At 41.6% G+C, this 12,337-nt stretch overlaps 2 protein-coding genes across 4 annotated transcripts in view; both read right to left on the reverse strand.

Annotated features, from left to right (window-relative positions):
* Positions 1-12,337, reverse strand: part of LOC108293043 (G antigen 2B/2C-like) — a 30,264-nt gene that overhangs the window by 16,887 nt on the left and 1,040 nt on the right. The window contains exons 2-3 of the mRNA XM_017514217.1: positions 2,850-2,938; positions 2,000-2,123 (exon numbers count right to left, since the gene is read on the reverse strand). Of these exons, the coding sequence (XP_017369706.1) occupies positions 2,000-2,123; positions 2,850-2,930 (205 nt within the window). The 5' untranslated portion in view covers positions 2,931-2,938. The remainder of the gene's footprint in view (positions 1-1,999; positions 2,124-2,849; positions 2,939-12,337) is intronic.
* Positions 1-12,337, reverse strand: part of LOC108293042 (G antigen 10-like) — a 43,979-nt gene that overhangs the window by 2,032 nt on the left and 29,610 nt on the right. The window lies entirely within an intron of this gene.

Here is a 12,337-nt window from a genome sequence, read left to right on the forward strand (position 1 = left end):
GAAAGGGAAGGAAGAAAGAGAAAGAGAAAGAAGAAAGAAAGAGAAGAAAGAGAGAGAGAGAGAGAGAGAAAGAAAGAAAGAAAGAAAGAGAAAGAAAGAAAGAAAGAAGGAAAAGAAAGAAAGAGAAAGAAAGAAAGAGAAAGAAAAAGAAGGAAAGAAAAAACATTGAATAATTGGGAAAATTTGAGTACACACTGTGTTATGAAATGACTGCATTTTCACATTGTTAAATTTCCTGATTTTGATCTTTGTGCAGTGCTGATCCAAGGAATAACTTGGTCTTTCTTCTGATGATATACACACACTCCAGTACACAGAGTAAAGGATCATAATACCTGAAGCTTTATCTAAACAATTCACCATTAATAACAATAAACATAATATCCATGAGCATGTGTGCGAGTGTGTGGGCAGCAGGGCAAGACAGGGAGGGTAGATATATCAAACCAATGGAGCAAAAGCTATTAACAATTGGTGAATCTAGGTGAAAAGTATATGAGTTAATTGTACTATAACTGCAAATTTTCTACAAATGTTATGTCTTGAAAATATACGAATGAAAATTTAGAGGACTATATGACAACTACACTAAATTTGGGTAGACAGGAGTTTTTTTGTTTGTTGTTGTGGTAAAAAAAAATACACAACATAAAATTTACCATCTTAACTATTTTTAAGTGTCACAGTTCAGGAAGGAGCTATACTTGCAACATTATCAGCAACTAGGAACAAACTTTCTATATTTGTTTTTCTATAACATGAAATCTTTATGTATTTCTTTATTTGTTAGCAATAAGGTCTCGCTATGTTTCCCAAGCTGGGCTTGAACTCCTGGGCTCAAGCAATCCTCTCACCTCAGCCTCCCAATTAGCTGGGACTATGTGTGCATGGCATTCAGCCCAGGTTGAGACCTTTCTCTGAAATGACAATCTAAGGATAAACCACAGGACTTGTACAATGCCTATATTCAGCCATAGAGTACTAAAAGCAGTGGGCATCAGCTAAGAAATCTGAAGTCTACAACATGGATAGGAATTCAGTTATAATTACAATTTAAATTTCTGAGGATTCATTAGCTGAATGGATTTGAGGACTACGAAAAATCTTCCATTCATGACATCCATTACCTATTTTTATATGGTAAGTTTATATGGTGTAAAGAGAAATGTAAATTTCTTCAAATAAAGTTATATTTAGGTCCAAAGGCCCTAAATGTAATATTCCATAAATGAACCACATGTAGAACAAAGCACCAAAATAACATGGTTTGTGAATCACAGCAAATATACTGTCCTGCACGGAGAATAAGGGAATGGGTGGACAGCAATTAATGGGCATTGTTGTCAGTGATATTCTAGAAACTGTTAACAGTGAATCCCTAGAATAATCCATGACCTGAGTTACATAAATGATTTGTTTCAAACTAGTTTAGGAGAAATTATTTCTATCTCATGTTAATCTCAGGAAGGGTAATTCTTTTTTTGGTTTTTCTAATCATAACAGGATCAAATCACATCCTAAACCCACTTGGAAAATCATACTAAACCAGCTACCTGTATGGCAGTATCCTGATTTATCCAGCTTTTAATAAACTTACCATATAAAAATAACAATCAATGGAAATGGTGGCTAACATTCAGCAACTTGGTTTTTAGAGTTGCTTCTGCTCTTCTGAACTTGGTCTCTTCTTGGGCCAGTATTAAGCTACTTTACAGTAAAAAACAAAATACAAATTTTGTATTCACCACTCAACTGTTCTTGGTTATAACACAACCTCCAAGCCTCCATTCTCTTATTCATAAAGTGGACACGCTTTATCATAGTGATAAAAGCTAAGCTAAGCTAAGCTGCAAAAACTATACGCCCTCCTCACTTTTCCAGTCCATTTCAGGTATGCCTTCCATTGTTTTATTTCCTCCTGTTCCTGCTATGTGACAATGCATGACACACATACACACACACACATCCCAAGAGTCATTCTTCTTCCCTTTGCCTTCACCTTGACCTGCAGATGCTCCCTCATCCTCTCCCTCCTGAGCAGGTACAGAAACCTGACTTTCAGTTGCTGGTTCCCCTTCTTCAGGTTTTGGTGGTTCCAATTCTTCATCACTGAACTGCTCGGGCTAGGAAGTGTGTGTGTGTATGTGTGTGTGCAAATAAAAAAAGTTTTGTTATTAATATATGATTATACAAATATACACAGAATACATAGATATTTCTGATCATAACTAAGCCTAAAGACGTTTCTCCAACTCTATTGTCTATGCTCAATAAGGTTACTCTACACACAGGAAGGTTACTGTGAGAAAAGTGACCCACAAAGACTTTGGAAGGTATTATATTCTGTGTTGGAATCGCTGTGTACAATCTGTCATTAACAAGCAAAGTGGCCGGGCACAGTGGCTCACACCTGTAATCCCAGCACTTAGGGAGGCCGAGGCAGGTGGATCACCTGAGGTCAGGACTAGCCTGACCAACAAAATGAAACCACATCTCTACTAAAAATACAAAAAAAACAGTCGAGTATGGTGGCAGGTGCCTGTAATCCCAGTACTTGGGAGGCTGAGGCAGGAGAATCACTTGAACCTGGGAGACGGAGGTTGCAGTGAGCCGAGATTGCCCCATTACACTCCAGCCTGGGCAACATGAGAAAGGAGTCATGGGCAAAAGCTGAAGAACACAAGAGAAAAACAAAATCCTCCTGAGTCAATGTTTCCTTCATTAGATGCCATAATTATTTTTATCAGCATGAAATAATTTTATCAGTGTCTATATACTAATGCAACAACACTAGCACAAATATTAATTTCTGCTAATAGAAAACATCAAACTAACATTAAAGCACTCACCAGCATAGGCCCAATCGCCTCAGGAGGTTCCACATAGCGTCTTGGTCTAGGCCGATAGGTTGATCTTCCTCGCCAACTCATATTTCACACTGAAAACAGAAAACCATGATTGGGAGCATGCACTTGAGAGGACAGCTATATTCGATCACCTCCATGGCTAAATTTTAATTTGTTGTATTTTTGAACATACTCTCACAATAATTCCCACAGTTAAGCATACGTGTGTACCTTTTCTGAGTACCTGCAAAGCCACTTATGCTGGCCATGCTGGCAGAACAATCATCTTAAGGCGTGTGGCAAAAGGCAGAGGACGTTATTTTCTAAATTTCTTTTGAACACGCGGTCTGGCTCTGTTGCTCAGGCTGGAGTGCAGTGGCGAAATCACACCACACTACAGCCTCAACCCCCCTGCTCAAGGGATTCTCCCTCCTCAGATGAGGTTTAGTTTCACAAGTGGACTCCACATAAAAATACCAGTGAATCACAAATTTGTGACTGTTGCTTTTGGCACACTCCTACTTACTAGAGCCATTCACGCCCCTCAAATCAAGTTTGCTTGGACCCCACAGCCTTGCCCAGTCCTTCCCATTGTTTCCAGACCTTCCATAACGGATGTGAGACCTTGCATGGCTTCTCACTCTGGCGCCCCCACTCCACGCCGCTGGGGCTGCTCACCAGGCCGCAGCCTTCCCAAATGCCATGCCCCTTCTTTACTGTGTGCCTCGCCCCCATCTCCCCTCCCCACCACCCAGGACCCCATTCAGGACTCAGGGATTTGCCCTGTGTTGGAGTTCCTGGGACCTCGGGACTTTCATCCCTCCAACATCACCCCCAGCACTCGTCCCATCTTCAACTGAATCCCTGACTGCCTCCCCACCGCAGCCCACCTTCCTCACTTTCCTGGTCCCTTCACGACCACAAAGGCAATGGTGGCCTCACAGCCTGTGAGGTGGAGGAGGACGGCCTCGAGGACCTACTCTTTTGGACGTCAGGAGGCCCTTCTCCCTCGGAGGCCAAGAGGCTCTTCTCTTTCAAGAGCCACGAGGCCGTTCTCCCTCAGAGGCCACAAACCATGCAGTGGGACCCACCAAACACACCTGACACCCACTGCTTCCTCCTCAGCCTCACTCACACTTCAGCCCCCAGGAAGATTGGCCTGCGGACCTACCAGATGAGTCTGAGTAGAGAAAAAAGAGCCCAGGCAGAGGGAACGCGACCGCACACCCTCACAGCTCCCTGGCGTTCTCCACACTCACGAAGCCGCTGACAGGAAGATGCCCAGTGAGCATGCGCACTGAGGCAGGAGCCCAAGGAGCATGCGCGCCTGGGGGGTGGAGAGGGGAGGGCTGCCATTCACACCCGCACACCCCAAGTCCCGGATGCTATCCCCACTGAGGATAATGGAATCCAACCAACTTCCCTCTGCTGTTTCCTATGCTTCTGGGACTTAGATATCTCAAATAATGCTCCCCTCAAAACACTCCATCTTCAACTAAACCCCCCTTCCCTCCAGGGCCCTCTCTTGCCCCGGTCCTACCATTGGGAAAAGGACCATGGTGACTGCCTGGAAAGACTGATAGACCACCTGCTTAAACAGAAACAGCAACCTACCCCAAAAAGAAACTCTTCACTATGAACAAGTCAGAGAAAGAGACTGAAAGAAAAATAAATACAACATCAAGGACCTGTAAGAAAATACTAAAACATCTATCATTTGTAGCATCAGAATCGTAGAAGGACAAGTGACAGTATTAGGGAAACAGGAGCCAAGGACAGCCAGAGCGACACCATTTGAAAATCAACTCCATCTTGAAACTATCAAGACACTCTCCTTACCAGTCACAATACATGGTTCTAAGATGTTTGTAGCTGAGAAAAGAGACTAAAGGTACCTACAAGGACATGCTCCCACAGCATCGGAAAGTGCAGGGGTCCCAACACCCATAACAATATATGCTTTCAAAATAATTATGCTTTCACGTGCTTACACACTGGAAAGTCAAGGATAGTTTTCTTTAAATCAACAGACTGCACCTGTAATCCCAGTACATTGGGAGGCTGAGGTGGGTGGATCATGAGGTCAGGAGTTCAAGACCAGCCTGGCCAAGATGATGAAACCCTGTCTCTACTAAAAATGCAAAAAATTAGCCAGGCATTGTGGCATGTACTCTGGAGGTACTCTGGAGGCTAAGGCAAAGAATTGCTTAAATCTGGGAGGCGGAGGCGCAATGAGCCAAGATCGCACCTCTGCACTCCAGCCTGGGTGACCGAGCGAGATTCCATCTCAAAAAAAAAAAAAAAAAAATCAACAGAATGATAAATTTCATCATGCTGTTAGCCCATCTGCACAGAGGGACTGATAAGTTTAGTCTTTACATAGACAAGACCCTTACATAAGGAAAACCTGGCCAGGCCAAGGCTCACACCTGTAATCTTTGTATTTTGAGAGGCTGAGCTCAGGAGTTTGAGACCAGCCTAAGAAAAATGAAAAAGTCTCATTACTCCAAAAAAAAAAGTTTGGGGGGAAATTAGCTGGGCATGGTGGCATGTAATTATAGTCACAGCTACTCAGGACGTTGAGATGGGATTATCGCTTCTCCAGCCTGGGTGACAGAGTGAGACCCTGTCTCAATTTTTTAAAAATGAAAAATAAAAAAGTACAAACTTTTCAATCTAATTAACTACATTAACAGATTAATGGGAAAATTGCTGTGGTAGTCAACATAGATTCACTGTTAGATGAAACTCAACATATATTCACAATGAATACTCTCAACAAATTCGAGCAGAATGGAATGACTTACTCTGATAAAGTCCATCTAAAAAGTACAGTAAATATGATGGCGAAACGTTGAAATGGGTCAGTTTCTCCTCAGGGATAAGAAAAGGATGTCCACTTTCACCATTGTACCAGGTGGGTCTGCCCAATGATATAAAATCAGAAAAAAAAAATAAAACTCCTCCTGAGTAGCTGGTATTAGAACCTACCTCCGTGCTTCAAGATATTTCACACCAACTGATGTGTGTTACAAATGTGTTATGTACTTGTTAAAAGCAAACCTTTACAAAAGCATCTCAAAATTATGAGCTATTAAGGACGTATTCTCAAAAATTATATTTAAATATGGCTTTGACTCAGTTTGCTTCTATATGACAGTCTATAAGTCTGCTGCTGGGGCCTGAACTATGTTTCAAATAACTTTTATATAAGAACTCTATTATTGGCCAGGCGGGGTGGCTCACCCCTCTAACCCCAAGACTTTGGAAGGCCGACATGGGTGGATCACCTGAGGTCAGAAATTCGAGATCAGCCTGACAAATATGCTGAAACCCGTCTCTACTCAAAATTAGCCTGGCATGGTGATGTGTGGCTCTACTACCACCTACTCAGGAGGCTAAGACTAAAGAATTGCTTGAGCCTGGAAGGTGGACTTGCAGTGACCTCCGAGATCAGGCATCTGCACTCAAGGCTGAGTGACAGAGTGAGAATCTGTCTCAAAAAAAAAAAAAAAAAAAAAAAAAAAAAAAAAAAAAAAAAAAAAAAAAAAACCCACAAAAACTCTATTATTGAAGAGGCAGTATTATTACCCGTGCATTATTGAAACTATAATACTGTAGAAACAGACACCCTGCTATTTGCATGCTTAATAGATTGCCTACCTTCTTCTGGCAGTTTCCCAGGCTCTGGATTTGGCAGCCACATCCCCTTCACAGTAGGACCATCTCCATGCTCACAACCAGTCTTCAGCTGAACCAGTTCCTAGCTATCAGCTTCCAGCTCAGGCCCTTAAAAGAAAAAAATCAATTTAAGCAGTAAACGATAAAATATAAATAAGAAAACAATAGTCATGCTCACAGTGTTATTAAATGAAAGCCGTAGGCTAGTGTAATAAATGTGTTGATAAGAATCACAAGAACATTATTTCAGGAGTCTGTTGCCAGAAAATAGGAAAACAGAGTTTTCCAAATATTACCCTCCTCCTTTCCGAAGACTGCCCTCCGACACCTTTGTTGCCTCCTTTGCACTTCTGTTATTGAACTTCTCACTGTCCTTATCATATTAAACCTGTCTCTCATTAGCAATTAGACTACTAGCACCTAGCAGATTATATGGCATGAGTAGTCACCCATAAATGGTGAGTGAAAAAAGGTCTTTAAATAATACACAAAAACCCTAAACTGGTGAACATTCTGCAAACCAACTGGTCTATCTATCCTCTTCAAAAACATCAGTATCATGAATGACAAAGAAAACTTAAGGAACCATGCCAAATGAAAGGAAATTAAAAAGACATGACAACCACATGCAAGACATGATCCTGATCTGGACTCTGGATCAGAAAATTAAATTCTATAGAGGAAATTATCTGGCCTGGACGTGGTGACTCACGCCTATAATTCCAGCAGTCTGAAAGGCTGAGGAGGGCAGATCACTTGAGGTCAGGCGTTCAAGGGCAGCCTGGCCAACAGGGTGAAATCCTGTCCCTACTGAAAATACAAAACGACATCGACAACAAAAACATTAGCCGGCTGCCATGGCAGGCACCTGCAATCTGAGTTACTCAGGACACTGAGGCATGAGAATTCCTTGAACCTGGGAGGCTCAGGTTGCGATAAGCCACGGCACTCCAGCTTGGTTGACAGAGTGAAACTCCCTTCTCTAAAAACAAAAAATGGGAAATTACCTGAATAACTGGCAAAATTTGAGTATATACCATATGTTAAATGACTGCTTTTTCTAATTGTTAAATATCCTGATTTTGATCATTGTGCAGTGATTATCCAAGAAATGACTTTTCCTTTGTTGTCAGGATATCAAGTACTTAAGGTAAAGGGCCATAATACCTGAGATTTTATCTAAACAATTCAGCATTAATAACAATAAATATAACACCAGTAAGTGTGTGTGTGAGTATATGGGATGCAGGGAAAGAGAGGAAGAGAAGAGTTGTGAAACCAAGCAGCAAAAACTATGAACAATTGGTGAATTTAGGTAAAAAGTATATGAGTTAATTGTAAGATTCTTGAAACTTTTCTATAAACATTATATTTTCAAAATATATGAAGTGAAAACTTAAAGAATATATGAGAACTACACAGAACATTATGAAGACAGGAAATTTTCTTTAACTGTGGTAAAAATTACACATAACATAAAATTTACCATCTTAACTATTTTTAAGTGTTACAGTTCAGTCAAGAGTTAAGTTTCCAACATTACCAGCAACTAGGAACAAAGTTTACATAATTGATTTCCAATATCAGGAAACATTTATTTATTTACTTCCTTCCTTCCTTTCTTCCTTACTAACTTACTTATTTACTTATTTCTTAGTGATAAGGCCTCACTATGTTTCCGAGGCTGGGCTTGAACTACTAGACTCATGCAATCCTCTTACCTCAGCCTCCCAAGTAGCTGGGACTATGAGTACACAGCACTGAGCCTATTGACCTCAGATGAGACCGTTCTCTTAAATTACAACTAAGGATAAACCATGGGACAGGTATAATTCTTATATTCAGCTATTGAGTACTAAGAGCTGTGTGCATCTAATTAAAAATCTGAAGTCTACAACACAAAAACCATTTCCATTACAATTGACTGTAAATTTCTAAAGGAAATTGATTTGAGGACTATGGAAAATCTCAGTCAGGACATCCATTCCCTACTGGGGTAAACTGAAACTCCACTTTGTTCAAATGAAGTTATATTCAGGTCCAAAGGTCCTAAATGTAATATTCCATAAATGAACCCCACATTAAAAAATAACATTATTTGTCAATCACAGAAAATATATTGTCCCAAACTGAGAATAAGAGAGGGGATGAACAGCAATTAGCGGGCATTGTTAGTCATATTCTAGAAATCTTTAACAGCGAATTACTAGAATAATCCATGACCTGAGTCACATAAATGTTTTGCTTCAAAATATTTTATCTAGCAGAAATTATTTCTATCTCATATTAATCTCAGGATAATTATTTCTTAGTTTCTCTAACCATAAATGGATTTAATCACCTCTTAAAAGCCACTTATAAAATCATAGTAAACAAACTTCCTGTATGGTAATATCCTGCTTTATCCAGTTTTTATCAAACATACCATTTAAAAATATAAATCAAAGGAAGAATGGCCAACATTCAGCAACATGGTTTTTGGAGTTGCGCCTGCTCCTATGAATTGGGTCTATTTTGGGGCCAGTACTAAGCTACCTTACAGTAAAGCATTTCAGTTCTAAGCATTTTAAGCAAAATCATTTACTACTTTTATGGCAATATAGACGGTAGGAAGACACAGACTTCAGAAAATATATACAAATTCTGTATTCACCAGTCAAGGGTTCCCCAAGCGTTTGTTCTGTCATTTATAAAGTGGAGAAATTTTATCATAGTGAGGGATTTCCCTAATCTAAGCTGCAAACTGTACCCTCTTCACTTTTCCAGTCAATTTCCAGGCATTGTTTACATTGTTCTCTTCCATCCTGTTCCTGGTATATGACAATGCATCACACACACACCCCGCAACAGGCACTCTTCTTTCCTTTCCCTTCACCTTGAGCTGCCAATGCTCCTTCATCCTTTCTCTTTTGAGCAGGTGCAGGATCCAGACTTTGAAATGGTGGTTCCACTTCCTGAGGTGGTTCATGATTGCACTGTTCGTGCTACAAAATATGTGTGTGTAAATAAGAAAAAAAAAGTTTCATTATCAATACATGTCAGTAAAATACATACATATGTACATATATATACACACACGGAGAATACATAAATGCTTCTTCTGATCATAACTAACCCTAAAGACATTCCTCCCACTCTATCCTATATGCTTAATAAGGTTACTCTACCCACAGAAAGGTAACTCTGAGAAAAGTTACCCACAAGAACTTTGGAAGCTATTATACTCTATGGTAGAATAGATGTGTACAATTCGAAATTAACAAGCATGAGAAGGAAGTCCTGGGCAAAAGCTGGAGAACACAAGAGAAATAAAAATCTTCCTGAATCAATGTTTCCTTCATGGGATGCCATAATCATTTTTTATCAGCATGAAAGACCTTTATCAGTACATCTATAAAGGTCTATACTAAGTATATCTATACTAGTATAGTTAGTATATCTATACTTAGTATATCTATATTAAGTATACTAAGTATCCTATACTTAGTGTATCTATATTAAGGCAACAACACTATCACAAAAATTAATTTCTGCTAATAGAAAACATCAAATGTTAAAGCACTTACCAGCATAGGCCCAGTCACCTCAGAAAGTTGTATATATCGTAGTACTCTAGGCCGATAGGTTGGTCTTCCTCGCCAACTCATATTTCACACTGAAAACAGAAAACCATGACTGGCAACATGCACTTGAGATGATAGCTGTACTGTATTCGATCACTTCCATGGCCAAATGCTGTCATTTTAATTTTGAAAATACTTTCAAAATGAGGCCCAGACTTAAGCATTAAGTGTGTACATTTCCTGAGTGCTTGCAAAGCCATATATGGTGGCCAAGGTGGCAGAGCAATCATCTTAAGGCATGTGGCAAAAGGTAGAGGACATTATTTTAAAATGTATTCTGGATGTGGGTTCTCGCTCTGTTGCAGCGCAGCGGCGTAATCACAGCTCAATGCAACCTTAACCTTCCACTCAACCGATCCTCCCGTCTCAGCATCCTGAGGATCTGGGACCACTGAGCTCCGCTGACAGAGGACATTTCTGATGAGGTTTAGTTTCACAAGTGGTCCCCACATGAAAACACTATTGAATCACAATTTCTGTGACTGCTGCTTTTGGCATACTCCCACTTACAGGGCCATTCACCCCCCTCAAATCAAGTTTGCTTGGACCACACAGCTTCGTCCAGTCCTTCCCATTGTTTCTGGATCATCCATGGCGGAGGTGAGAACTTGCAATGCTTCTCACTCTGGCCCCTCCTCACTCCACATGGCTAAGGGGTGCTCACCAGCATTCTCAGGTTCCAGGCCGCTTCTTTGCCACATGCCTTGCCCCCGACAGGGGCCCCCATTCTGGACTCAGGAATCTACCCTGTGTCAAGGGTTCCAGGCACCTCAGGATATCCATCCTTCCAACATCACCACCAGCACTAGCCCCATCTTCACCTGAGCCCCTGTCCGCCTCCCCTCCATAGCCCACCTTCCTCTCTGTCCAGGCCCCTTTATGACCACAAAGCCGATAGTGGCATCACAGCCTGTGAAGAGAAGAAGGACGACCTCGAGGCCGTGCTCTTTCAGAGGTCAGGGGGCCCTTCACCCTCCGAGGCCATGAGGCCCTTCTCTTTCAGAAACCATGAGGCCCTTCTCCCTCAGAGGCCATAGGCCACGCAGTGGACACGCAGACTGCCGGAAGCCCGCTGCCTCGTCCTCAGCCTCAATCACACTTCAACCCCCAGGAGGACTGGCCTGTGGGCCTACCAGATAAGTCTCAGTAGAAGAAAAAGAGTCTGGAATGCAGGAACGTGACCGCACACCTTCACAGCTCACTGCCGTTCTCCACGTGGACTAAACTGCTGACCGGAAGACGCCCGGTGAACATGCGTACTGAGGCGGGAGTCAAAAGAGCTTGCGCGGCTGGCAGGGGAGGGGAGGGCTGCAGTTCCCAGCCCTTCACCCCAAACCCCCGATTCCCATCCCCACTTAGGATAATGGAATCCGACCGACCTCCCTCTGCTGTTTCCCATGCCTCTGGGACTCAAATACCTCAAATAGTGCTTTCCTCAAAACTCACTCCATCTTGGACTGAATCCCCCTTCCCACCAGGGCCCTCTCTGGCCCTGGCCCACCATGCAGACAAGGACCATGGTAACTGCCTGGGAAGACAGGTAGACCACCTGCTTAAACAGAAATAGCAACCTACCCCAAATAGAAATTCTTCAATATGAACAAGTCAGAAAAAGAGACTGAAAGAAAAACGAATACAACCTCAAGGACCTGTAAGAAAATACTAAAATATCTATTATTTGTAGCACCAGAATTGCAGAAGGATAAGTGACAGTATTAGGGAAACAGGAGCCTAGAACAGCCAGAGTGACACCATTTGAAAATCAACCCTATCTTGAAACTAGCAAGACACATTCCTTACCAGTCACAACCCATGGTCGTAAGATGTTGGTAGTTGAGAAAACAAACTAAAGGTACCTTACAAGGACATGCTCCCACAGCAGCGCAAAGTGAAGGGGTCCCAACACCCATAACAATATATGCTTTCAAAATAATTATGCTTTCACATGCTTACACACAGGAAGGTCAAAGATAGTTGTTTTCTTTAAATCAATATAATGATAAATTTCATCATGCTATTAGCCCACCCGCACAAAAGTACAGATAAGTTTAGTCTTTATACAGGTAAGACCCCTATATAAGAAAAAAATGGCCAGGCCAAAGCTAACGCCTGTAATCCTAGTATTTTGGGAGGCTGAACTGGGCAGATTGCCTGAGCCCAGGAGTTTGAGACCCGCCTGGAGAAAAT

The sequence above is a fragment of the Cebus imitator genome, unplaced genomic scaffold, assembly GCF_001604975.1.
Source record: "Cebus imitator isolate Cc_AM_T3 unplaced genomic scaffold, Cebus_imitator-1.0 Scaffold520, whole genome shotgun sequence".
NCBI lineage: Eukaryota > Metazoa > Chordata > Mammalia > Primates > Cebidae > Cebus > Cebus imitator.